This window comes from Ranitomeya imitator, chromosome 1, assembly GCF_032444005.1.
Source record: "Ranitomeya imitator isolate aRanImi1 chromosome 1, aRanImi1.pri, whole genome shotgun sequence".
NCBI classification, from domain to species: Eukaryota; Metazoa; Chordata; class Amphibia; order Anura; family Dendrobatidae; genus Ranitomeya; species Ranitomeya imitator.
This window is the reverse complement of record NC_091282.1, coordinates 664,897,899-664,924,925: the sequence shown is the minus strand read 5'-3', so window position 1 is coordinate 664,924,925 and position 27,027 is coordinate 664,897,899. Positions and strand designations below refer to the sequence as shown.

At 44.6% G+C, this 27,027-nt stretch overlaps 1 protein-coding gene across 1 annotated transcript in view; it reads right to left on the bottom strand.

The window, feature by feature from the left end:
- Positions 1–24,129, bottom strand: part of LOC138641566 (cysteine-rich protein 2-like) — a 106,686-nt gene extending 82,557 nt beyond the window's left edge. The window contains exon 1 of the mRNA XM_069729036.1: positions 23,997–24,129. Within this exon, the coding sequence (XP_069585137.1) occupies positions 23,997–24,039 (43 nt within the window). The 5' untranslated portion in view covers positions 24,040–24,129. The remainder of the gene's footprint in view (positions 1–23,996) is intronic.
- Between the last annotated feature and the right edge of the window lie 2,898 nt (positions 24,130–27,027).

Sequence of the window (27,027 nt, the reverse complement as noted above, 5' to 3'; positions counted from 1 at the left end):
TGTATACAGACTGTGCCCTGCTACCTGCCATCATCGCACTCTAACAAGCATCTCTATTCTTCAGACAGGTATGTTCATCCACCCAGCTATCCTGCTGTCTGTCTATGAAGTGCACATAGTACATCACCCAGCTTTGCACATAGACTCGCCTCTGCACCTAGCATTTACATGGTATGCCTTTCAGCTAACCCCAGCTTTACCCCACCCTTGTTATTTATGACGTTGTTTACTCTGGCTTGATTGTATGCATCTGGTCCACTCTTAATTCTCTGACCATGATGAGCAGAGACCACTCCTCTCTGCTTCACACCTGAATGCACTTAGTTATACTTATATTGCATAGCTCAAGTCAAGTCTGCATAGACTTCAGTCTGCAGTGTGATTCCTATAAGTGTGTCCTAAAAGTGTGAAGATTACAGTAGAATTAAAACCTGAATTGGAACTGAAGGGAACTGGCCAGTCACTGTAAACAATGTTTCTGTTTATTTTCACTCACCCCTCTATAATCCTTCACTTTATGCTACCTCCCCTAATCCCCACACCAAATAAGGAACTGTTTATCTCTGCTTCAATCCTCCCCATCCATCTCACTTCCTCCTCAGAACTGTTCCTTAACCTACAATCCTCTGCCTCCAAACACAGACAGCCCCCTCATGCCCTCTCCTGCTCCCACCTGCTAACACTTTCTCTTCTCCTTCTCACTGCTGGTGATATTTCTCCAAATCCTGGTCCTCCTCACCACATGCCCACAGTCATTTCTACCTCCCATCCACGCTCTATCACAAACTTCCGTAAGCTCTCTAACCTTATACCCATTCACCCAGCCCCGGCTTCCCCAGTGCCACTAACAGGAGCTCTGTGGAACGCTCACTCTGTCTGCAACAAGCTTTCCTACATCCATGATCTTTTAGTTACTACCAAACTTTCCTTCCTCGCCATCACCGAAACCTGGCTCACCCGTTCTGACACAGCCTGCACTCTCTTAGGCTACGTTCACATTTGCGTTGTGCACCACTGCGTCGGCGACGCAACGCACAACGCAAATAAAAACGCACCAAAATGCACGCAAAAACGCTGCGTTTTGCGACGCATGCGTCGTTTTTTGCCGAAATTTGGACGCAAGAAAAATGCAACTTGTTGCGTTTTCTTGGCCCAACGCTTGCGGCAAAAAAGACGCATGCGTCGCACAACGCAGCACACAAAAACGCATGCGTCCCCCATGTTAAATATAGGGGCGCATGACGCATGCGTCGCCCGACGCAAACCCGGCGCAAACACGCATAACGCTAATGTGAACGTAGCCTTACGGTGGCTTCCACCTTTCTCACACACCCCACCCCAGCAGCAAACATGGCGGAGGAGTTGATTTTCTCCTGTCAGATAACTGCTCATTCACCCCAATCCCACTGCCACCCTCCCTTCCTTTGGAGGTGCACTCTGTGCGCATCTACTCCCCCTCCAACTGGCTGTCAATTACCGCCCCCCAGGGCCAGCCACCACCACCTTTGACCACTTCACCACCTGGCTACTTCATTTCCTTTGCGCAGACATCCCCACTATCATCATGGGCGACTTCAACATCCCCATTGACACTTCCCTCTCAGCTGCCACTAAACTTCTATCTCTCACTTCCTCCTTCGGCCACACTCAATGGTCTTCTACAGCCACCCACAAAGATGGTCACACACTGGACCTCATCTTCACCCGCCTCTGCTCCCTATCTAACCTCTCTAACTCACCTCTTCCTCTCTCTGACCACAACCTCACCTTCTCTTCCCTCTCCACTCCATGTCTACAATCCCCACCCACAAACTTTCATACCCTCGCAGAAATCTTAAACATCTTGACCTACATTCATTCTCTGAATCCCTCCTCCCTCTCACAGATATAAGTTCCTTACACAATGCGGATGACGCTGCCGCTCTATATAACACCACAATAGCTGTAGCTTTGGAGTCTGCTGCCCCACTTACACATACCAAAGCTCGCAAAATCAACAGACAGCCCTGGCACACCAGCCTGACCAAAGAACTGAGGCGAGCCTTCCAGGGCTGCTGAGCGCAGATGGAAAAGATCCCACTCCAACGAGCACTTCATCGCATTCAAACAGTGTTATGAACTGGTGGTTTAGGAGCAACATGGGACGAGCTCTGAAGGAGGTGGTACCTGTACTGACCGCAGTCCCTAAGCTCAACACAACACTAGAAGTAGCCGTGGGATGCTCCTGTCACTCCCTAGGCACCTCGTCACAGCCTGAGAACTAACTACCCCTAAAGATAGAAACAGGAAAACTATCTTGCCTCAGAGAAAATCCCCAAAGGACAGATAGCCCCCCTCAAGTAATGACTGAGTGGAGAGGGAAAAGACATACACAGAATGAAACCAGGATGTAGCACAGGAGGCCAGTCTAGCTAGATAGATAAGACAGGATAGAATACTGTGCGGTCAGTATTAAAAACTACAAAAATCCACACAGAGTTTACAAAAATCTCCACACCTGACTAAAGGCGTGGAGGGCAAACCCGCTCCCCAGAGCTTCCAGCTAAACTGAACTAATCCATACTAACAAGCTGGACAAAACATAGAATGCACAGAACGAATAAGTCCACAACATGTGGACAGAAAAGAGCAAAGCAAGGACCCAACCCTGCCGAACTGGTCAGGATATCAGGGAAATCCAAGAGAGATGTGAATCCAATCAGGAACCATCGACAAGTGGCACTGCCGAAGGGAAGAGCCAGGCATAAATAGCCGAGCAGAAAGACAATCAGTGGAAGCAGCTGCAGACTGCTAAATCCAAGGAGCAGCCATACCACTCAAAACCACCGGAGGGAGCCCAAGAGCAGAACCCACAAAAGTGCCACTTACAACCACCGGAGGGAGCCCAAGAGCGGAATTCACAACAAACAGTCCCTCACTACTTTCAAGACCACACTCGCCACAGCTAAACAAACCTACTTCTCATCTCTCATATCCTCCCTGTCTCACAACCCTAAACAGTTATTCAACACCTTCAATTCTCTCCTCCGTCCCCCAGCACCTCCTCCCTCCCCACTCATCTCAGCTAAAGACTTTGCCTAATTTTTCAAGCAAAAGATTGATAACATCAGAGACAGTTTTGGTCAACAACCCCCAGAGCCCTTCCTCCCGACTTCCCAGCCGTCAGCCTCCAAAACCAACTTTACAGCACCATTACAGAAGATCAACTCTCCACTCTACTCTCAAGATCGCATCTCACCACCTGTGCACTTGACCCACTCCCATCCCACTTCATCCCAAACCTCACCAGTGTCTTCATCCCAACCCTAACCCATCTCTTCAACCTATCACTAACAACTGGTGTTTTCCCCTCAAGCTTTAAACATGCCTCCATCACACCTATCCTCAAAAAGCCTTCTCTTGGCCCATCCTCTATCTAGCTATTACCCTATATCACTTCTCCCCTATGCCTCCAAACTACTGGAACAACACGTCTACCTTGAACTGTCCTCCCATCTCTCTTCTTGCTCCCTCTTTGACTGCTAACAATCTGGCTTCCGGTCACACCGGTCCACTGAAACTGCCCTAACTAAGGTCACCAATGACCTCTTAACCGCCAAGAGCAAGCAACACTACTCTGTCCTCCTCCTCGACCTGTCGGCTGCCTTTGACACAGTGGACCATTCCCTATTATTACAGATCCTCTCATCCCTTGGCATCACAGACTTGGCCCTATCCTGGATCTCATCATACCTAACAGACCGGACATTCAGCGTCTCCCACTCACACACCACCTCCTCACCTCGCCCACTATTTGTTGGAGTCCCACAAGGTTCAGTCCTAGGGCTCCTGCTCTTCTCCATTTACACCTTTGGCCTGGGACAGCTCATAGAATCTCATGGCTTTCAGTATCACCTCTATGCTGATGACACACAGATCTACATCTCTGGAACAGATATCACCTCCCTACTAACCAGAATCCCTCAATGTCTGTCCACTATTTCATCCTTCTTCTCTGCTAGATTTCTGAAACTTAACATGGACAAAACAGAATTCATCATCTTTCCCCCATCTCACGCGACCCACCCCAACGAAACTATCCATTATAGTAAATGGCTGCCCACTCACCCCAGTCCCACAACCTCGCTGCCTTGGGGTAATCCTTGATGCTGATCTCTCCTTCAAACCACATATCCAAGTCCTTTCCACTTCCTGCCGACTTCAACTCAAAAATATTTCACGAATCCGTACATTCCTCAACCAAGAATCTGCAAAAACCCTAGTGCATGCCCTTATCTCTCGCCTTGACTACTGCAACCTCCTGCTCTGTGGCCTCCCCTCTAACACTCTCGCACCCCTCCAATCTATTCTAAACTCTGCTGCCCGACTAATCCACCAGTCCTCCCACTATTCCCCGGCCTCTCCCCTCTGTCAATCCCTTCACTGGCTCCCCATTGCCCAGAGACTCCAGTACAAAACCCTAACCATGACGTACAAAGCCATCCACAACCTGTCTCCTCCATACATCTGTGACCTCGTCTCCCGGTACTTACCTACATGCAACCTCCGATCCTTAAAAGATCTCCTTCTCTACTCCCCTCTTATCTCCTCTTCCCACAATCGTATACAAGATTTCTCTCGCGTATCACCCCTACTCTGGAACCCTCTACCACAACACATCAGACTCTCGCCTACCATCGAAACCTTAAAAAAGAGCCTGAAGACCCACCTCTTCCGACAAGTCTACAACCTGCAGTAACCACCGATCGACCAAACCGCTGCATGACCAGCTCTATCCTTGCCTACTGTATTCTTACCCATCCTTTGTAGATTGTGAGCCTTCGCGGGCAGGGTCCTCTCTCCTCCTGTACCAGTTATGACTTGTATTGTTTAAGATTATTGTACTTGTTTTTATTATAAATACCCCTCTTCACATGTAAAGCGCCATGGAATAAATGGCGCTATAACAATATTATTATTATTATTATTTAATCTCCCTGTTGCTGTTGCCGGTGTTTCTCTGGAGGGGACTTCCTGCAGGATCTGCTCCTCCGATTGCTCCTGGTCACTCATAGTGATTCTGAGCACTGGGTTTGATGCTGGTGCCCTTTTTAATGCTTCTTCCGGTTCTGCATGCGGCGTTCAGGATCACTGATTACCCAGTGATGCATCGCGGTGCCCCGGAAATGCCCCCCCGCGCATGCGCACTCCAGATTTCCCAGTAATGCTTTGCGGTCAGCGCGCCGCACACTTTCGGTGCCCAGCTTCCTGGAGGGACCGTCGGACGCGACAAGCGGTACCCACCGTTACCTCTCCTGGATAATAATGGCACTTCCTCTCAGGCAGCCGCCGCCACCTCGTTGTCCCCCTGAGCCGTGGATGGTCCGGCAGTGTAGCCCCAGGTGACCGCCGCCACCTATTCGCCGGACATAGGAATACATCAGGGAGAGGCAGACTGGATCTTTCTTTACTGCCTCTCCCCCCGCACACCCACAAGGTCCACTGACCCTGGTACTGTGGCGCTTTGGGGAAGAATTGAAACCACCCCAACCGAGGCAGGGAGCCCCACTGCCTGAATCGGCCGGATGGCGCCCGACATCCCACGACGATCTTACAGGTATGATGCTGTAGGTTTTCCTGTCCCTGAGGGGCGGATCCCTCTCTCTCCGTGGTGCCGTCATGGGGGAAAGAGAAATTCTCTTAAGTCTTCAAGAACAAAAAAGGATTGGTAATTCTGTAATTTACTGCTTACTGCCTATGTTACCGGCCACCACTGCAGTCTATCAGAAGTAGCTGATCTCTTTATATTACAGCCTGAATACCGCCGCTCTGAAGATTACCGGACTGCCTCTGCGCTCCCCCGATGCTCCAGAGGCAACGCTTCCTCTCCTCAGTATCAAAGGGCAAGCAGCTTAACCATGCCGAACTGTCAATCTTCAGGAGCGCACCACTCACTAGCCATAAGAGATGAGAGACGTACTAGCGATGTGCTCCTGAAGAAAGAAGATGAGCATAATCATTTATAGGGGTAACATCAGAAAATGCTTAACCCCATTTCCTCCCAAGGGTGGTTTGCATGTTAATGACCAGGCCAATTTTTAGAATTCTGACCACTGTCACTTTATAAGGTACCGTATATACTAGAGTATAAGCTGAGATTTTCAGCCCACTTTTTTGGGCTGAAAGTCCCCCTCTCGGCTTATACTCGAGTCATACCCAGGGGTCGGCAGGTGAGAGGGAGCAGGGGCTGTCTAAATATACTCACCTACTCCTGGCGCGGTCCCTGGCTTCCCGGCGCTGCAGCTTCTCCCTGTCCTGAGCGGTCACATGATACCGCTCATTACAGTAATGAATATGCGGCTCCACCTCCCATAGAGGTGGGACCGCATATTCATTACTGTAATGAGCGTTAACGGTGACCACTCACTACAGGAAGAAGCTGCAGCGCCGGGGAAGCAGGGACTGCACAGCGCCAGGAGCAGGTAAGTATAACGGGGAGAGGGAGCGCTGCGCGATACTCACCTGCTCCTCGTTTCGGCGCTGCTCCATCTTCAGCAGTGGCGCTCAGGTCAGAGGGAGCAGTGACGTAGTTCGTGTACGCCCTCAGCCTGAACGTCAGTGCTGAAGATGGAGCGGCGCCGGAACGATCAGCACGTGAATATTGAAAGTGCCGGGTGCCTGAGCGACGGAGGGGTGAGTATGTGATTTTTTTTTTTATCACAGCAAATGGGGCAAGTGTCTGTATGGAGCATCTATGGGGCCATAACGTTTGTGCAGCACTATAAGGGGCCATAACGTTTGTGCAGCACTATATGGGGCCGTAACGTTTGTGCAGCACTATATGGGGCCGTAACGTTTGTGCAGCACTATATGGGGCCGTAACGTTTGTGCAGCACTATATGGGGCCATAACGTTTGTGCAGCACTATATGGGGCCATAACGTTTGTGCAGCACTATATGGGGCCATAACGTTTGTGCAGCACTATTTGGGGCAATAATCAGCATTTGCGCAGCATTATATTGGGCAAATATGTCTATGGAGCATCTTATGGGGCTATTATTAACCTTTATGCAGGATTATATGGAGCATATTTTAATATGGAGCATCTTATGGGATTGGAATCTATTTTTACTTTTGACATTTACCGGTAGCTGCTGCATTTCCCACGCTAGGCTTATGCTCAAGTCATTAATTTTCCCCAGTTTTTTGTGGCAAAAATGGTGGTGGTGGTGGGGGGGGGTTTGTCGGCTTATACTGGAGTATATACGGTAATAACTCTGGAACGCTTCAATGGATCCTGGTGATTCTGACATTGTTTTCTCGTGACATATTGTACTTCATGATAGTGGTAAAATTTCTTTGATATGACTTGTGTTTATTTGTGAAAAAATGGAAATTTGGCAAAAATTTTGAAAATTTTGCAATTTTACAACTTTTAAATTTCATGCCCTTAAATCACAGAGCTATGTCACACAAAATACTTAAGTAACATTTCCCACATGTCTACTTTACATCAGCACAATTTTATAACCAATTTTTTTTTTTTTTTTTTTTGCTATGACGTTATACGGGGTTAAAATTAACCAGCGATTTCTCATTTCTACAACACAAATCTTTTTTTTTTTTTTTTTTTAAGGGACCACTTCACATTTTAAGTCACTTTGAGGGGTCTATATGATAGAAAATACCCAAAAGTGACACCATTCTAAAAACTGCACCCATCAAGGTGCTCAAAACCACATTCAAGAAGTTTATTAACCCTTCAGGTGCTTCACAGGAATTTTTGGAATGTTTAAAAAAAAAAAAAACGAACATTTAACTTTTTCCCTAAAAAATGTATTCAGATCCAATTTGTTTTATTTTACCAAGGGTAATAGGAGAAAATGGACTTCAAAACTTGTTGTAAAATTTGTACTGAGTACGCCGATACCCCATATGTGGCGGTAAACCACTGTTTGGGCACATAGCAGAGCTCGGAAGGGAAGGAGCGCTGTTTGACTTTTCAATGTAGAATTGGCTGGAATTGAGTTCGGACGCCATGTGGCGTTTGGAGGGCCCCTGATGTTCCTAAACAGTGGAAACCCCCCACAAGTGACACCATTTTGTAAAGAAGACCCCTAAGGAACTTATCTAGATGTGTAGTGAGCATTTTGAACCCCCAAGTGCTTCACAGAAGTTTATAAATGTATACCCGTAAAAATTTAAAAAAAAAATCTTATTTTTCACAAAAATGATCTTTTCACCCCCAATTTTTTATTTTCCCAAGGGTAACAGGAGAAATTGGACCCCAGAAGTTGTTGTGCAATTTGTCCTGACTACGTGGATACCCCATATGTGGGGGGAACCACCGTTTGGGCGCATGGCAGAGCTCGGAAGGGAAGGAGAGCCGTTTTGGAATTCAGACTTTGATGTAATAGTCTGCGGGCATCACATTGCGTTTGCAGAGCCCCTGATGTACCTAAACAGTAGAACCCCCCACAAGTGACCCAATTTTGGAAACTAGACCCCCCCAAAGAACTTATCTAGATGTGTTGTGAGAACTTTGAACTCCCAAGTATTTCACTAAAGTTTATAAGGCAGAGACGTGAAAATAAAAAATATTTTTTTCCCCCCCAAAATGATTTTTTTTTTAGCCCCCAAATTTTTATTTTCACAAGGGTAACAGGAGAAGGAGTCCTGAGTACGCGGATACTCATGTTGGGGTAAACCACTGTTTGGGTGCACGACAGAGCTCGGAAGGGAAGGAGCACTGTTTTACTTTTTCAACGCAGAATTGGCTGAAATTGAGATAGGATGCCATGTTACGTTTGGAGAGCCCCTGATGTGCCTAAACAGTGGAAACCCCCAATTCTAACAAACCCGAACACACCTGTAACCCTTATCCCAACCCTAACATAACCACACCCCTAACCCGAACACACCCCTAACCCCAATCCCAACAGTAAGGCTGTGTGCACACGTTGCTGTTTTTTTCGCGTTTTTCCCCCCGATAAAAACGCTATAAAACTGCAAAAAAAACCGCATTCAATAAGTATCCCATCATTTAGAATGAATTCTGCATGTTTTGTGCACATGATGCTTTTTTTTCCGCGAAAAAAACGCATCGCGGTAAAAAACGTAGCATGTTCATTAATTTTGCGGGTTTTTTGCGGATTTCCCACTACAAAATGCATTGGGAAATGTCCGGAAAAAAAACGCATCAAAAACGCACAAAAAACGCGGCAAAAACGCATGCAGATTTCTTGCGGATTTCTTGCAGAAAATTTCAGGTTTTTCTCAGGAATTTTCTGCGAGAAATCCTGAACGTGTGCATATAGCCTTAGTAATCCAAACCTTAACCCCAACCCTAACTTTAGCCCCAGCCCTAATGCGAAAATGGAAACACAACTTTATTATTTTTCCCTAACTAAAGGGGCGATAAAGGGGGGTTTGATTTACTATTTATAGCGGGTTTTTATGATTGCCAGCTGTCACACACTAAAAGATGCTTTTTATTGCAAAAAAATAGGTTTTTGCATTACCACATTGTGAGAGCTATAGTTTTTCCATATTTTGGTCCACAGAGTCACTTGTTTTTTGCGGGACGAGAGTGACGTTTTTATTGGTACCATTTTCGGGCACATGACATTTTTTGATCGCTTTTTATTCCGATTTTTGTGAGTCAGAACGAACAAAAAACAGCTATTCATGAATTTCTTTGGGGAGGGGGGGGCGTTTATACCGTTCCACGTTTGGTAAAATTGATAAAGCAGTTTTATTCTTCGGGTCAGTACGATTACAGCGATACCTCATTTATATCTTTTTTTTTGTTTTGGCGCGTTTATACAATAAAAACTATTTGATATGAAAAATAATTATTTTAGCATTAGCTTTATTTTGAGAGCTGTAACTTTTTTATTTTCAGGTGATGGAGCTGTATGGGGGCTTGTTTTTTGCGGGACAAGATGACATTTTCCGCGGTATTACGGTTATTTATATCTGTCTTTTCAATCGCGTGTTCTTTTTGTTCAGCGGTATGATGATAAAGCATTCTTTTTGCCTTTTTTTAATGGTGTTCACTGAAGGGCTTAACTAGTGGGACAGTTTTATAGGTCGGGTCGTTACGGACACGGAGATACCAAATATGTGCCCTTTTATTGTTTAGATCTTTTTTTAATTCAAATATTTGTTTAATGATATAATAAAAAAATAAAAAAAATCAATATTTATTCTATTTATTTTTAAAAAATATTTTTACAAATATTTAAAAAAATAAATAAAATGTAATTCATTCTAAGTTTTACACTTTGTCCCACTCATTTTGTACAGGCTGATCGCTTCTATAGCATGTAGATCTGCATGCTACAGAAGTTGTCAGCGCTGCAGCTTCTGTACACGGACACTGAGAGACTTCCTGACATGCATTGCGCATGTCAGGAAGTCTCTCAGCTCTGCAGACCCGGATGTCGTCATGACGACATCGGGTCTCCATGGCAGCGATCGGGACCCCGCGGGTCTCCAGTCCATGGAACGCTGTTGATCATGTTTGATCACAGTGTTCCAGAGGTTAACGTGACCACTACTGGCACTTAGTGCCGGGTGTCAGCTGTGACAATCAGATGACACCCGGCCCTGATTGCCCGCACACCACCCGTGTGCGCAGCCGATCGGCTATGACGTACTATCCCGTCCATGCTCAGACAGGCCCAGCCCAGACGGCATAGTACGTCGGATGTCAAAAAGGGTTATGGCTTCATTTACACGTCAGTATTTTCTCATCAGTATTTGTAAGCCAAAACCAGGAGGGTCTCTAAAACACAGAACAGTTGTCAATCTTGCAATTATAGTTTTTTTTCTGTAAGTTCCACTCCTGGCTTTGGCATACAAACACTAATGCAAAAATACCGACTTGGAGATGAGGCCTTACTCTGCAAGGCTGTCCAGGCCCCATAGACATCAGTCTAATGTCAGGAGTACTCGCCAATATCGACAGGTTCAGTGGACGCTAATATGTATGGGGGCACAGCCAACTGATTTTCAGGGAAGATGTCGATGGGGCACGTCTGATTTCAGCATTCCGTTCACATTGCTCTCTCAAAGATAAGAATCTGGCAGAGATGTCACTGTGGCTTTCTCAGAGACAACAGGAGCACTCAGGCCAAACAAGCGTTCCTGAGTACAGGAGAGTTAGCCGAGATGGCTGTTGGACAAATGATCAACTGAAGCATCTGGGGGGCTATAGTACTTGACCATAGCACCTTCGCTGGGCCCCTGACCTCCCCCACCTTTGAACTGTTTAATCGATGGACACAGCAATCAAATTATTAAATGGCGGCCAAGTGTTTAATCCTGCTCCTCATTATCTGACTCCGCTTCTGCGCAGGCGCCTAATGCAAACGGTGTTTGCAGAAATACAGAGTATTCTGCAGCCTGTATCCGAAAGCGGCCAGCACAGAAGTGAGTTCACGTGTTTATTTCCCCTTCTTTATCGCACATATGTAGAGACCACAATGTAGTGAGATTTACACTGCTGGAATTGTCAGACTTATTTTTGCAGACTTTTACCCCCGATTACACAAGAAAAACTTGCAATGTAAATACAAGCTAGAGGATGGAGGGAGGACTACAAGACCTTGTCCACACAGATCTAAGGACATATTTTATGACAAAATACGTGTGAACATGAGGATTTTATGACAGATTTACAAGTATTTCCAAAATTAAAAATGTAAGAAAAAAAATCTCCTTAAATAGGACCCATTACCGTACTTACCATAAATATATTTGCCTGCTGTAAAAGCCTCTGTGCTCCTGAATCCAGGGTTGCTTTTCCTGCACTTCTCTGTTCCTGAAGTATGGCCCTCTTTTTCCCTAGTCTTTGTAGCCAAGAAACCGTTCTCCCCAGCTCTGTACTGTGGACATCATCTTGAGAACCACGCACATTTAACAAATAACACTAGATTTACTGTATATACAGGGAAAAAAAAAAATATGGCCATACTTCAGAACCCGAGAGGGGCAGGTACAAGAGGAAAAACAATGCCAGATTCAGGAGAACAGTGGCTTCCCCCCTTCCCCCCCAAGTAAAAAATATTTATGGCAAGTTTAGGATGTACTGTTTTTCCTTGTAGAGATTGCCAGCTGGTATAGGGAGTAATGGGCCTCATACTCATCTGCGTATAAATTGGACGAGTACTATCCAATTAAAAAAAGCTGACATCAACCCCAAAACTATTACCCCACTTGCCAACAAACTAGAGCAAGCAGAAAGAGCCAAGTTTAAGCACCAGAATTGGCACACATAATGGAAGCGCCTTTTCTGGGGTGGCTGAGGGCTGGTGTTATTATTCTGGGAGGGGGCCAATACCAATTACCAGCCTATTAATATCAGCCTTAATATCAGCCTGCAGCTGTCTGCTTAGCTTTTGCTGGTTATTAAAAATAGGGAAAACCCCACGTCATTTTTTGGGGGGTAACCCCCTTTTTAAAAACCAGTAAAGGCTACGTAGACAGCTGTGAGCCAATATTAATATAGCCTGGGAAGTTCCATGTTTATTGCCCACTTCCCAGACTATTAAGACCAGCTCTCAGTCATCTGCTTTCCCACAGCTGGTTATTAAAAACTAGATTGTGGCCCGATTCTAACGCATCGGGTATTCGCGGCAGACTGTGCCCGTCGCTGATTGGTCGAGGCAACCTTTATGACATCATCGTCGCCATGGCAACCATTATGACATCTACGTCGATACTGTGCTCGTTGCTGATTGGTCGAGGCCGCCACAGAGACGCGGGATGTCTACGTCCATTATGACATCATCGTCGCTGTGCCGGTCGCTGATTAGTCGAGGCCGCCAGAGAGGCGGGATTTCCAAGACAGACAGACAGACAGACGGAAAAACCCTTAGACAATTATATATATCCCTTATTATATAAGGGGGACCACAAACCATATTTTTTTCATTTTTTATTAGCTAAACACGTGCAGAAAACTACACATGCAAAGCACTGATTAGATCTCTCACTGACATCTAGCAACAATATATCCATATAGGAGATAACTAATAAAACAAATCATGAAATGACAGAATTACTGTATGTAAAAGTTGATTAAAAACGCATTGCATACACGTCATACAGATGCTAGTTGATTAAAAAAAAAAAAAAAAAAAAAAAAAAAAAAAAAATCGCATTGTACTCGCATGATATTTGTCTGACTTTTCAGGAACAACACCGGAGCGATTTAATTTACCCGGATGAGTGAGTGTCCTTATATTTCAGGCAATGTCCCCTGGGAAAAAACAGGTACCGGTATATTTAAATTTGCGTTCTGCAACAAATTAGAAAGCAGTCTCTCTAGTGCCACTTGCTAGAAATACCTACAACTGTATCTATAAGTCAACGTTTGATCAATTAACAAGTTTTGCAATATGATAAAGGCTGAATTCAGATGTCTGTAAAACACAGTCCTAGTTATAAACCGTCTTTCATGTCTCCTGACCAGAACTCAGCAGCTTCAGATGTGTCTAGTTTGCTCTAAATGCAAAAAAACCCAAAACACTGCCCTTTACTCACCATCCCCGGGTCAAGACCAGAGTTCCCGCTGCTCCCAGTGTCCGTTAATCCCTGCAGTGTTGACGTCACATCGACAGCGCTGCAGCCAGTAACTGGGCACATCGGCAATGCCCGAATTCACGGCACCAGCTGCCAAGCTCACTTATTGGCTGCAGCACTGTCTATGTGATGTCAGCACTGCAGAGAATAAAAGACACAGTGAGCAGCGGTTGAGACTGCACTGGACCTGGGGAGGGTGAGCAAAGAATAGTTTGTTTAAAAACAAAAGAAAAAAAACTGCAGCCAGGGAAGGGGTGTTTTCCAAAACTGTAAAACACATAACATTATGTGTACATGGAGTCTTTTTTGCTGAGTTTTCAGAGCAAACACTCGCTATGTGCACAATGAGTTTTGAAGCAGAAATTAATTTTTTTTTGGAAGATTTTTTTAGAGTTTCTGCTCAAAAAATTCTCTTTAAGAACATGGCCGGCCAATGAGCAGAAACTTGCAGTTTTTGAGAATTGTACAGTTTCTGCTCATATTTTGTGCCAAAAACTCCTTGAAAAACTTTGTGCCTTAGGGCGCAGTCAGAAGGCAGTATAAGGCTATGTGCACACGTTGCGGATTAGGCTTAGGAATTTCTGGTGCGGATTCTGCCTCTCCTGGCAGAAAACGCACCTGCGGATTTGTCACGTTTTTGCTGTGGTTTTCTTGCGGATTTGCTGCGTTTTTTACCCCTGCGGTTTTCTATAATGGAATGGGTACAAAACCGCTGCAGATTCACAAAAAAGAAGTGACATGCTACTTCTTTTAAACCGCCGTGTTTCCGCAGCGGATTTTCCGCACAGTGTGCACAGTGTTTTTTTTTTCTCATTGATTTACATTGTACTGTACATGCGGATCTGCAGCGTTTCTGCACCTCAAAAAACGCTGCGGATCCGCAGAGAATCCGCAACATGTGCACATACCTTAATACATTTGACTATCGCATTGCAGTGCTCAGACTGGCCAGCAGCTGTCCAGTGTGATAGCATGTATTTCTACGCAGCGGTTACTCTCAGATCAGAAGAGCCGCCGGCCAGTCAAGAGAATTGCAATGCGAGTGTCATCCGTGTTCTACGGCAGTATGACTGTGCCCTAAGACAGGATGTATTCTAAGTGCAATGTAAGGGGGTACAAAGGCGGTACTATCTTTCCCCTTCTCACATTCGTCCGGTTATGTTTTATTGCATATATACGGTTTTGCTGTAGGCTTCTATATTTTATAATGTATATGTAAAGACTTCATGCAATGTGTGTTAGGTTTGTATAGCATTCTAGGTGATTTGCACTGGGTATTCTGTTGCTTTGTAGGGAAAGCTCAGTTCTAATTTTATCCACTAGATGGTGGCATTTTAGTGTACGTAGATAGGATAGGACACAATCTATTATATAGCTAATTATAGGAGGGGTTTTCTGTGGTGAAGTCAGGATGACTTCCTGAGTAAGTCAGTTGGGGCCAGAGCGACCATAGAGCTCGGGTGGGCTTCAGGCCCGAGCAACACAGCCAACCACGTAACGTTTAAAAAGTGAAATGCCCAGCCATCCAGAGTCTGCAGGAAAGAACAGAAGTGCAGCTGAAGCGGCAGTGTGACCGCAGACTGGAGCGGAGTACAAAAGGTAGGTCCGGGACAGTACACGCGACGCAGGCCACTCAGAAATGTGGCAGGTCATTGCATGGGAAGATGCCCTTAGATCCGGTGCGAAACGGACTAGGGAATCCCATGCTCAGACACTTTGCTAAAGGAGGACGCTGTGTTACCGCAGGAGGCGGTGGGACCCCGTATCTTAAACTGATGCTAATGGTGTCACTGACCAGGATGTGATGTGTGAAAGAAAAAGTAGAGTTCCAAGTTTTAAGTTCGTATTGGACTCTGTCTCATTGTGCAATAGTAGAAGAAAAAATACCGCACACTCGAAACTGGTATGATGCAAAAAGGTATATGCCAGATTTATTCAAGAAAACAAGTCAACAATTGCCACTGTGATAATTCGTAGATAGAAACCCGACGTTTTGACCCTCCCGGGTCTTATTCATGGGGTAACTTAACTCTTTTGATACACAGACATAGGAGTGGCAGTGATAGAAGGCAAGACAATTGGATTGGACCTCCAATCCAGGACAGCACAGCTGAGTGCGGGATGCGCCACTGACCCCCGGACACAGGACAGAGCAGGACAGCTCCACATGCTGTGGCCCAACCTAAGCAGGATCCCTCTATTTAAACCAAAGGAGCATTCACTGGACCCATTATAAGGACTTCTTTATATGCTGTGGCTCACCCTAAACAGGACCCCTCTACCTATACTACAGGAGCAATTATTGGACCCACTATAAGGTTATGCCTTAAAAGGACCATTGTCTTGCCTTCTATCACCGCCACTCCTATGTCTGTGTATCAAAAGAGTTAAGTAACCCCATGAATAAGACCCAGGAGGGTCAAAACGTTGGGTTTCTATCTACGAATTATCACAGTGGCAATTGTTGACTTGTTTTCTTGAATAAATCTGGCATATACCTTTTTGCATCATACCAGTTTCGAGTGTGCAGTATTTTTTCTCCTACTATTGACTTGACCACACGGTCTGTTTTACCAGCACCTCCGTGTCCTTGACCAGAGTGCACACCATTATCCTTGTTCATCTCATTGTGCAATAACACAAGCAGTGGTACCTAAGCAAGATTGATGGGACCCTGAGGGTGCAGAAGGCATAACTGAAGGTATGCGGACAGTGAGACAGTGTTTCATGTGATGGGAGACCAGGGCGCGCTACAACACAGTCTCAGCCACGACTACCGCCCAGGCGCTCCCTCACACATAACTGCAAAGCCACTTTTACACAGGTATGGTGATGGTTTTGGAAGACAGCAGCCATGGTTTACACTCGTACAACCCCATTGAAATTTTGCTCAAGAAAGCGTCATTTCATTAGGCTTTCTTCAGGAAAGCACTACTTGTCTAGAAAGTCATGGTGAGAGCATCACTTTAGTCATGAAGCTCCTCGCATTCAGTTAGTAAATGCTGCCAGTGTTTGTTCTGTCCAGCGGAGGTATGAGACATATTTTCCTCTGCCTTCACATCACAATGCCTCCTTTCTGGTAACATGTTAAAGAATCTCACAATGTCTTCACATGGAAAGTTTTATAATACAGTAATTAAGCATTTATAATTTCAGCAGCGCTGTAAAGCTCGACTTAGAAGAACTGCATTGTCTTATTCGGGATAAGAAAGAACAAAAACGTCAATTTTGCCATTCCCTCTTAATTTTATTTAAATTGTTTTTACTTTTGCACAATAAAACACTTTTTATGGGGTTTTCACCAAGACCAGAAACATTTTTATTTTTCAGTAGTTTTTGTTTGTTTTTTGCACATGACAACTTTTATTTTCACTTCTTCCACTTTTTTAAAAATCACTATTTCTCTTCTTTTTTTTTTATAGGTGGAAAGAAGCTGATCCCAGTTATGTAGTTTTTTTCCATACTTAAAAAATGAAAAACAAAACCATTGTAGTCTAAGGCTGGTTTCACACTTGCGTTTGGTTGGTCTGCTGTGGTCGGCTGTGTACATCCTCCGTTAAGCTCCGCCTACACTCCGCATGCATCCTGCGTACCCATCTTTAACATTGGGCATGCAGTGAAACTTGTTGTATGCGGATGCGTCCACATGCGGCGTTTTGACGTGCCCGCCGAACGCACGGGAACGCAACTCACCCAAAGGATGAGGTAAGGGACAGGAGTTTGGTGGCTGCTGGCTGGCGGGTGTCAGTAGGGATATATATTAAAGTCACCCATGATGATGGTGGGGATGTCAGCAGAGAGAAAGTGAAGAAGCCAGGTGGAGAATTGGTCAGTGAAGGTAGTGGCTGAGCCTGGTGGTCGGTATATGACGGCCTGGCGGAGCAATGGGTGCCAGAGATGCGCTTACATTAGTATGTTCAGCAAAATGGACCATAGCAGTGCATACTTTGATTTTTTTTTCACGCAATTCCGCAAATCATTAGTCTGAGTGATAATAAGCCATGTGCACTGGTACATTGGCACACACAGACAAGAGGTCTAAAAGGTATCGTCTGTCTTTGTGGAGAGTGACATGCCTGAGAGACGTTACCCCTTAGATCCCAGTCGGAGCCTTCTAATCTACCCAAATTAGATCTCTTGCTTTCCTCTCTGAAGTAGCAACTTCCACACACAGACGACAGAGACCAATTATTCTATATACACCTGAATCAGTCCTAATAGGGACATACATATGACCAGACTACCATGGCGAACCATTAGTACCAGGTGACATACTGCAATCAAGTACTGACATCTAGGAGATTAAACATCCAGGGTTGCAGTTACCTCTGATCCTAGTTGTGAGGTGTTGGCTGTATAACACAGATGTCACTTGCACGTCAGTACGGGTCCGTCGCTAAGCGTCGACGCGACGTACCGACGCACGTTGTGAAAATCTGTCATGACGTGGGCAGCGGATGCAGTTTTTCAACACATCCGCTGCCCATTCTAAAGTCCGGGAAGGAGGGGGCGGAGCTCCGGCTGCGCATGCGCGGTAGGAAATGGCAGATCCAACATACGAAACAACGTTACATTGAACGTTTTTTCGTGCCGACGGTCCGCCAAAACATGACGCATCCAGTGCACGACGAACGCGACTGATGGCCATCCGTCACGATTCGTCAGCAATACAAGTCTATGGGCAAAAAACGCATCCTGCGGGCACATTTGCAGGATTCGTTTTTTCCCCAAAACGAAGCATTGCGACGGATTTAAAAAAACGCAAGTGTGAAAGTAGCCTTATAGTGACTAAAATGGATTCTGTGCCAAAATTAAAAATGCCCAAGTGGTGGAGCATGCTGCCAAAAGAATGAAAAAAAAAGGCTTATTCACCTCCACACTGCAGTTCTGCTGTTGTGGTCTGTGCGCTGGTTATCTGGCCCTGACCTCGCCATCAGCCAACGGTTTCTGGCCCGGCAGAGACCAACAGAGCATCAGTGCTGGAAGAGGGAAGAGACTATGGGGATGAGTATGCGCTGCCTACTAGAATAATACAATGCCTGTCAAGGCTGTTAAAAAATAACTCCCTGAAACTCCCCAAAATCTTTTTTAGGGCGCATGGAGACGTCGGTGAGATACAGTCCGAGCATGGACCACAATGCTTGGAGCGGCCATAGATCCCCTCACCTGAACTCAGCGGCCTTGTAGGATAATAAAAGGTTGTTGAGTTCGGCTCAGGAGACAAGTAACAATTGCAGTCTGTGCATGGTCTGTATTTCACACACGTCTGCATAAGCCCTAAACGTAAAATAGCTTCAATATTACCCTGATGTCTCCACACTCACTTTTTAAAAGAAACTTCCACGGCCTCAATCCTTTTGCAGCAGTCAATGCTGCTTCCAAGTTTCCTATGATTTGCCTGTTGCAGGGTAGCTCCTGCCTAAATTGGATTTGCATAAAAAATCTAACATGTAGCCCTGCCCTTATGGCAAGTACAAAGGACACTATTGAAGTCTGCATCCTATATGTTTATTCTAATAAGTGCGGCTGGCACGGACAAGGACACGATGTAAGTAGACATCACCATGAATGCACATTTATCAAGGGAAATAAGCCAGGAAATGGCCATAGCCGGCATTAGAAAAACGGGGAAAGTTAGGTTACAATCACATTGCGTTCAAGGAAATTTCTTAGTGTATAAACCTAACTTAAAACCATAATGAAAAAACAATCATTACAAAAAGGAAAGTTCTAAAGTCCTTTCATACTAAACCCCACAAGTTAAGACAGCTTTTGGACATATTGGTCTAATATGTCCAGGATTTATCCCTTCTATCATCTTCTGCAACTTAACACCCTCTCTTTTTGAGTGGGGAGTTTCTCTCCAACAGCATTCTGCTAGTGAATCGCCCAGCCAGGGCAGTGGGGTACTCGGTACCGGGTCCGGTCTCAAGGGGGATTTCACGGTGGCGCGACCCGGTCCGTGGCCCTGGGGCTCAACGTTAAAGGTTAACGGTCTTTAAAGGGGAAAATGTTTATAAGTCTGTCGTGACGCCACCTGTGGTGTTCGGTCAATAGTGGGACCGACGCTGCGTTAAAGGGATCCTCTGGGGGGTGTTATTGCAGCACTGATGGTACACTTCCCACAGGTGAAGCAGGGTCCTAAGATGTGTGGCAAGGTGGTGAATGCCGACAAATAAATGGAGGAGACAAGTTGTAAGTCTTTACCTGGTTTACTGTAGTTAGCAGGCCACAGTCTAGGGTACCAGGCACTGGTGATGGTGGTCCGGCCGGCCCAGAGGCAATGGAGGGTTCCCTTTTCCAGTAGAGGTCCATGAGCCTTTCTTCCTTGAGCTATTTTGTGAGGTCCTTGCTGATGCTCACTACATTCAACCCCTCGGGTTATCTTCCTCTCCTGGAGCTGCAGCTCACACTTCTGCTGCACGACCCACTGTCTGTTCTCACTGCTCTCTTCCACTTTCTGCCAGGAGCTGCAGACTCCCACGTCTGCTCAGCTGCACTCCTTTCTTACCAGCTCTGCCTAAGCTGATGCTCCCAGACAAGCTCCTGTCTGGCAATCTCTATCCAACTCTCTTTATTACCAGGGGCTGCGTCACTTTCTTGTGCATGCATGGCCCCTCTACTCCAGACTTCCTTTCTCCTCAGTGTCTCTCTGACTGTCTTACTCCTCCTCCAGACCAGGACATATATCCATATTTGAGCGAAGCTCCCCTGAATCCGGGTCCTGAGCTCCCCCTCCTGGCCTGGATTCAGAATGTGTTGCATATGTATGCCTTACCTGCTGAAGAGAACCCCATTGCCTCTGAGCATGACATTACCTTCCCGGAAGGAAAAGCAACATCACTGCAGCAACCGGTTACCTGGGGTGCTGCACTAGCACGATAGGTGCCGGAACTCACTTCCTAGCCATCACTAGCCTCAATTCCAAGCCATTGTCTAATAGCCTCAAACTGAAAGTCTGCCTCTCTATTTTGCTTATTTGCAGTTTGACAGAGAGGAGAACATGGGAAAAGGGACAAAGATTGGCCCCCACAAAGCTCTGCCCTCACTTCTCGCTTCCTGTAATCTGTGCCTGCTTCTCTGCAGCTACAGGCAGATTACATTTTACAACAGACAGCCAGCACTTAGGAGCAATTTTTTTGTATTAATAAAACAATGTAACTTTAGAATACTGAGATTTGCAGATTGTGTATCAGGCCACATTCAGGATTTGGTCAGTATTTTACATCAGTATTTGTAAGCCAAAACCAGGAGTGGAACAATTAGAGGAAAAGTATAATAGAAACATATGCACCACTTCTGTATTTATCACCCACTCCTGGTTTTGGCTTACAAATACTAAGGTAAAATACTGACCACGTACTGAACGTGTGAATGTGGCCTTATACAGAGGCTATTTAGAGTTGTGGTCCCCAACTTTTTTTTACCTTGACGGTCATATATACTTCTGAGAAATGGTCACGAACCACATTCCATGTGAAGAAATCGTATAGACACCACATGGCCAATAAAAAAAAAAACTATTTTAAATAAGAGGTAAAAGGGTTCTCCCTGACTTATTATTTAGCCGCCACAGTTCACACTGACCTTGGCATATTCAGGGGTTACGGTAAGTTGCCGGGATGGGAATCGACTCTTGTCCCAGCAGCTGCCTGTGGGTGCAGACTGTGTAAAACAGCCGACACCTGCTTCTGAGTGCCCCCCACACAGATATACAGCAGCCATCATTGCTCGCATCCTGTCATTGGTCGTTAAAGAATTATTCTGGTTCTGCTCACTCCCATATTGCGGTGTTATCACGTCCACAGATGCCTGCCGGAATGAATGCGCCATCGGAATGCGTCATACACCTGTCCTAATAAATAGGAAAGGGTACAACAGATGTGGTGCGCCACTCTCCTCCATTTTGTTACTGAGGGAGTATGTGGAGGAGGGTAAGAAATTGGGAGCCATGTGTGTGCATTTTGCACACTGAGAAGCACAGTAGAAGTTCGAGGCTAGTAAGCGGCTAGGCCTTATCCTGGAAGATGGCGTGGGAATAAGCCAAGAAAATTTAAGGGCACCAACAAAGAGGCAGCTACAACGCCTTTCAGTGTTCGTTCTCCACTTCTTCCAGCTCCCGATTGTCGGCTAAAGCCGACGCTAATTCGCTGAGCCAGCAGATAACCGTGAGCCACACAACAGGGGCACATGTAGCTCACGAGCCCTGGGGTGGGGACCCCAGATGTAGATGGTTTGGTGATAACTTACTGATTTTTGGTGGGCTGACCACTGAGACAAGGACAAGGCTCTGTGGTGCCCTGACAATGTCGCGGTAGTCGAATACGCACACCACCACTCCAGTCACTGTCTATCCCACTTCTGGGTACTGGTGGGGGGTCTCTATGGTCCGAAACACCTACCCCTTCCCCCAGCGATTAGCAAGCTGTCTTTTCACAATTTCTTTAATAAACAATTGATTCCATATCAGGCATAACACCACTGTGGTACTTCACATAGACAGGCACATCGTTTCTGGAAAAATCCTTTCCTTGGGGGTCACTAACTATGACACTAAAAGTAATAGTATTTGCACCAACATCTTGCAAAATTCCACTGTCATAAATGCAATTTTCTTCAAATGTGTTATTAAGGGGTTTTGCTATTATCAGAGACCCCATGTCCCTTGACTGACAGGTTTTAAAAAAAAAAAAAAAATCTCTGCCTTACACCCCCTTCCAGGGTCTACTGCTGAGCCTCTGACGCTGCTCTTGTGTCAGCTCTGTCTGAAGTGATGGCACCGGGCACCCAGCCCTCCAATTGGCTGCAGTGCTATTAGCGCCACACATAATGTCAGATACTGCGAGCAGAGATGGAGATTCATTGTTGGACCTGGGGAGGGTGAGTAAGGAACATACTGTTGTTATTTTTTTTTTTTTTTTTAAATGCAGCAGTTACAGGTGTTTTTCAAACCAGGAAAAATTCTTTTAGGTAGCAGTAGAATAGAAGTGAGTACACTAAGTAAATGACACCATTTGACTGTGGGAAGGTACAAATTGCAATAATATAATTAAAAAATAGCATAAAAACACAAACTGCGCCAAGCTACAAGATTTGCACTAAACAAGCGCAGGGGCTGCCGAGGGCACAACTACTACCCAGAAAATGAGTAAAGCGGAAGCGTCTGTTCCGCTCACTACAATTAACTTTATTAGCCTATTAATTTGGCTTTTATGGTAACTATATCTATTGTAGCGACTCGCATCCGTTGTATTAACCTGCCTGTTTGTATGTCTGGAAGACAAATCCCTTTGCTATGATCCTGGAGTGGCTTGGGTGCCACATATAATTTCCAGACACGCCCGGCTCCTGTGTATGCCAGGGAAAACTTCTGAAGCATCCCATAAGGCTGTAACAGTTTATATTTAAGGTGATCAAAGATTATTTCATTATTATATATATATATATATATATATATATATATATATATATATATATATATATATATATATATATATATATATATATACACACATACATACGTACACACACTAAAAAAAAATCTTTGATCGCTTTAATTATAAAGTAGCAGAGCCTTATAGGGTATACGCTGTAAATTATATATATATATATATATATATATATATATATATATATATATATACATATATACACACGCACACACATTAAAAAATAATTAAAATTACTCTTAAAATATTATAACAGTGCCCCCTTATAGTGGCGTTTGCGCCCGACATCGCAATTTGCATGATTTGTAAATATGGCAATCAGGGATTTTTTTAATTACAAGAAAATATATAAATATTAAACGACTCCTAAAATACGAACTTTTCTAAATGTGCCCCTGTATAGATGCATCTTCCTCTACCATTACAATTTGCATGGTTTATAATGATGGCGATCAGAGACTTTTTTTTTTTTTTTTTCTATTGCTGAAAATTATATTATATATTCTAATAAAAATTATGATTTATAATTATGGTGAAATTATTCTATTGAAAAGCATGTTACTAAAATAGATACATTAATAAAAAAAATTATTAAATGCCTCCTATAATTAAATGCCGCCATCGCCATTCACATGATGTAATATCACCAGGTGATCCTACATTTTCCAGCATATTTCACCATTAGATTTTTCTTTTTTGCATGGCTGTACATGGTGTCAAGTTATCAGGACTGGCATGGAGATGGCTGCCAGGTGCAGCATCCTGCACAAAGTAACCAGCAGCAATGGAGGCACATGTATACTCTCTGTGAGATGATACACGGTGATATGGCAATGATTGCTGCCAGGCTGCAGGCTTTGGTGTGTGCAGCCCTGGCACCATGGCATTGTCACACCCTGCTACCATCCCTCTACATTGTGTGCCAGCTGCACTGTCATCACTAGCAGGTGGCAGTGGAGTCAGAAATGGCGCCTTACCGAAGTACACAGTCTTCTCACACTTCGGACACTTGGATGCCATGCTGGAGACGCGTCCTTTGTGGCACAGGCTCCGGGTGCCGAGCTGCTAATGCCGCTACCAGTCTCCCACGTTCTGGGCAGACGTCAGTGGGCTGCTCCTCCTGTCACTCCAGCCTCCTCCATGTCTCTCAGCCTCCTATTGGCACCAGGCAGACGGCGGTCCCGCCCGCCATTATCTCCTCTCTGCTACTTCACAGGCTACCGTCTGTCAAAATGCCATTTTCTGCAGATGGGAATCACAATGAGAGGCTCCATTTACACATGAGGGCTAAAAATACACTTTAAGGTGTATTATTTTTCCGTCATCTTTTTATTTCTCGCGCCTCCACATAATCGCCTCAGATTCTGCTCCAAAATCCACACAAAAAAACTAAAAAAATTCAACACTAATCTAGCGTTTCTATTGTGCGGTTCCGCTCCAAAAAAAACACCTGAAACCCCGTAAAAAAAAAACCACTTCAACCTATCTTCCTGTTCATTTCTATGTAAAAAGAACGACTTGCGTCCATAAGTTTAGGCTTTATCCAGTACTAAAAACTACATTTTCAAAGACGCTTCAGAAATTGCTGCTTTTCCGGTGTTTTCTCAGCATTTTTTAGATAGCGTTTTTTGGATGTTTACTGAAGGGTTTTGTTGATTTTTTTTCCCACCAGCGTTTTTCTAGCGTCTTTGGGCGTTTTTTTATTGGTGTTTTTCTGATTTTTTTTTTACGTCAATTAATCATTGTAGAAAACGCCAGTGATTTTTTTTTTTTTTTAGGTAAAAATGCTCAAAAAAACCACCTGGGTGACTTCCTAGTGCAAAACGTTTATTAGGACGTTTCATCTTGGGTGCTTTTTCTGTTGTTTTTATGAGCAAAGTTGCTAAAACTCTGAATAAAGACTCAGTGCGAAGGTACCATAAACAAGTCAGGCTTTCAAAAACACTAAGCTGACCGTTCTTCGGGCGTTATCTTCTTTGTACATTACAACAGAACTCAACGGGAAGGCTTAAAAATGTCTTGACAATGCCGGGGCATTTTGTTTAGTGTTTTTTTTTTTTTTTTCATTTTCACTCAATGCTTAATAAATAGATCTAAAAAAAAAGTCTGAAAATCGCAAAGAAACACTTGAAAGAATGCCACAAAATGTTTGCACTAATCACCAAAGAAAATGATTACGGATAAAAAAAAAACAGCGTTGAGTATAGTGGTTTCCGCTTGCAAATCTAATTTTTTGACCCTTGGAGATGAGCTCAATGAGTTTTTGGAGTGGAACCTTTCTAAAATCCTCCTCAAAGACTCAACGCTCCTCAAATATCTTGGGAATTTTGTAGTGTAAACACCTTTAACTAGTTTTGCGCAACTTGAAGGTGCCTACTTTTGTCCATTTTACCTCATTCCCAACTGGCTTTGCCAACCTGGGGGGGTGCATGTATGGACATGGCGAAGCCCACCCATCTGATTCATTAACCTTTACACCATTAGGGTGAATGTATGGCACGTGGCGAAGCCCACTCATCTCATTCATTAACATTTACCCCACTTGGGTGCAGTAATGGGATGTGGCGAAGCCCACTCATTTGATTCATTAACATTTACGCCACTTGGGTTCATATGGGATGTGTTGAAGCCCACCTATCTGATTCAAGAACATTTATACCACTTGGGTGCATGTATGGGACGTTGCAAAGCCCACCCACCTGATTCAGACACATTTACGCTACTTGCGTGTGTGTGTGTGGAACGTTGCGAAGTCTACCCATCTGATTCAAGAACATTTATGCCACTTGGGTGCATTTATAGGACGTGGTGAAGCCCACCCATCTGATTCATGAACATTTACGCCACTTGTTTGCAAGTATGGGATGTGGCGAAGCCCACCCATGTGATTCATGAACATTTACGCCACCTTACCTGGGGACTTTTTGTAGTGGGGAGTGTTTGCTGAAGAAGCTTTGAATACTGTTTTGGAAACACTTTTCCCTGAAGTGTTTTTTTCTTTTCAGCCTCTTGACGCTATGTGTTAAGGCTATGTGCGCACCTAGTCTTTTTGTTGAGTTTTTGTAGCAAAATCTGAGCAGAAACTCCAAGTTTCTTGAAGAATTTTAAGTTTTTGAGGAGGATTTGGAAAGTTTCCGCTCCAAAAATTCAGTTTGAACAGTCCCTTAAAAGTTGGCACAGATTCCATCAGGGTACACCACAAAGAAGTGACGTACGCTTTTTTTTTCCACCATGTGTTCTAAAAAACCTCTTCAGGATAAAAAATAAACACTAAAAATAATCAATAAACAATAATAAATAAACGCATAGAAAAATTAATAGAAAAAGTTTTCAAAGCAATTTTTGAGCAGGATTTGATAGTTTTTGCTCAGTTTCCACTTAAAAAACTCTGTGAACATACCCTAAAATTGTTTTTTTGCAGGTTTGCAATAAACATCACTGGTACCCTCCTCGCTTGGGGTAATATACAGATTTCATGTAATGTCACTCCAGGAGTATCTCCATACCCCCAGGCCCGCTTGTGCTCAATAAACACTCCTTTCGAAACACCACCACGTACAACTGAGGTTTTGGCCCCATGCGGCTGCCGAGGTGTTAAAACCTGACCTAATAAATTCCTCCAGCACCTGACTTGTTGGATGATATCATATTTTAAAGTGGCAGCTCAGCACCACTCGATTCCTCATTGGATGAGTAGAGGTGTTGATGACATTGAGGCCTCACACACCGGCTGGGCTGCATACAAGATTGATCAGCAGGTATAATGTACCAGTCTGACTTTTTTTTTTTAAGCAGTGCCCCAGGGTGATGCGGTGATACTCATGTGAATGGACCTGGCCAATATCCATTATGTTACGTCTGTGTTACGCCTTTCCTTCTGGGGATTCTATCTGAATTACTGGGTAAAAGGAGACATTGACTGAAATGAGGCAAACAGTCCAAAATCTGACATTTTAGGTTAGCCATCACCTCCTTTCCATCATTGTCGTTCTTTGTACACAATAGTTT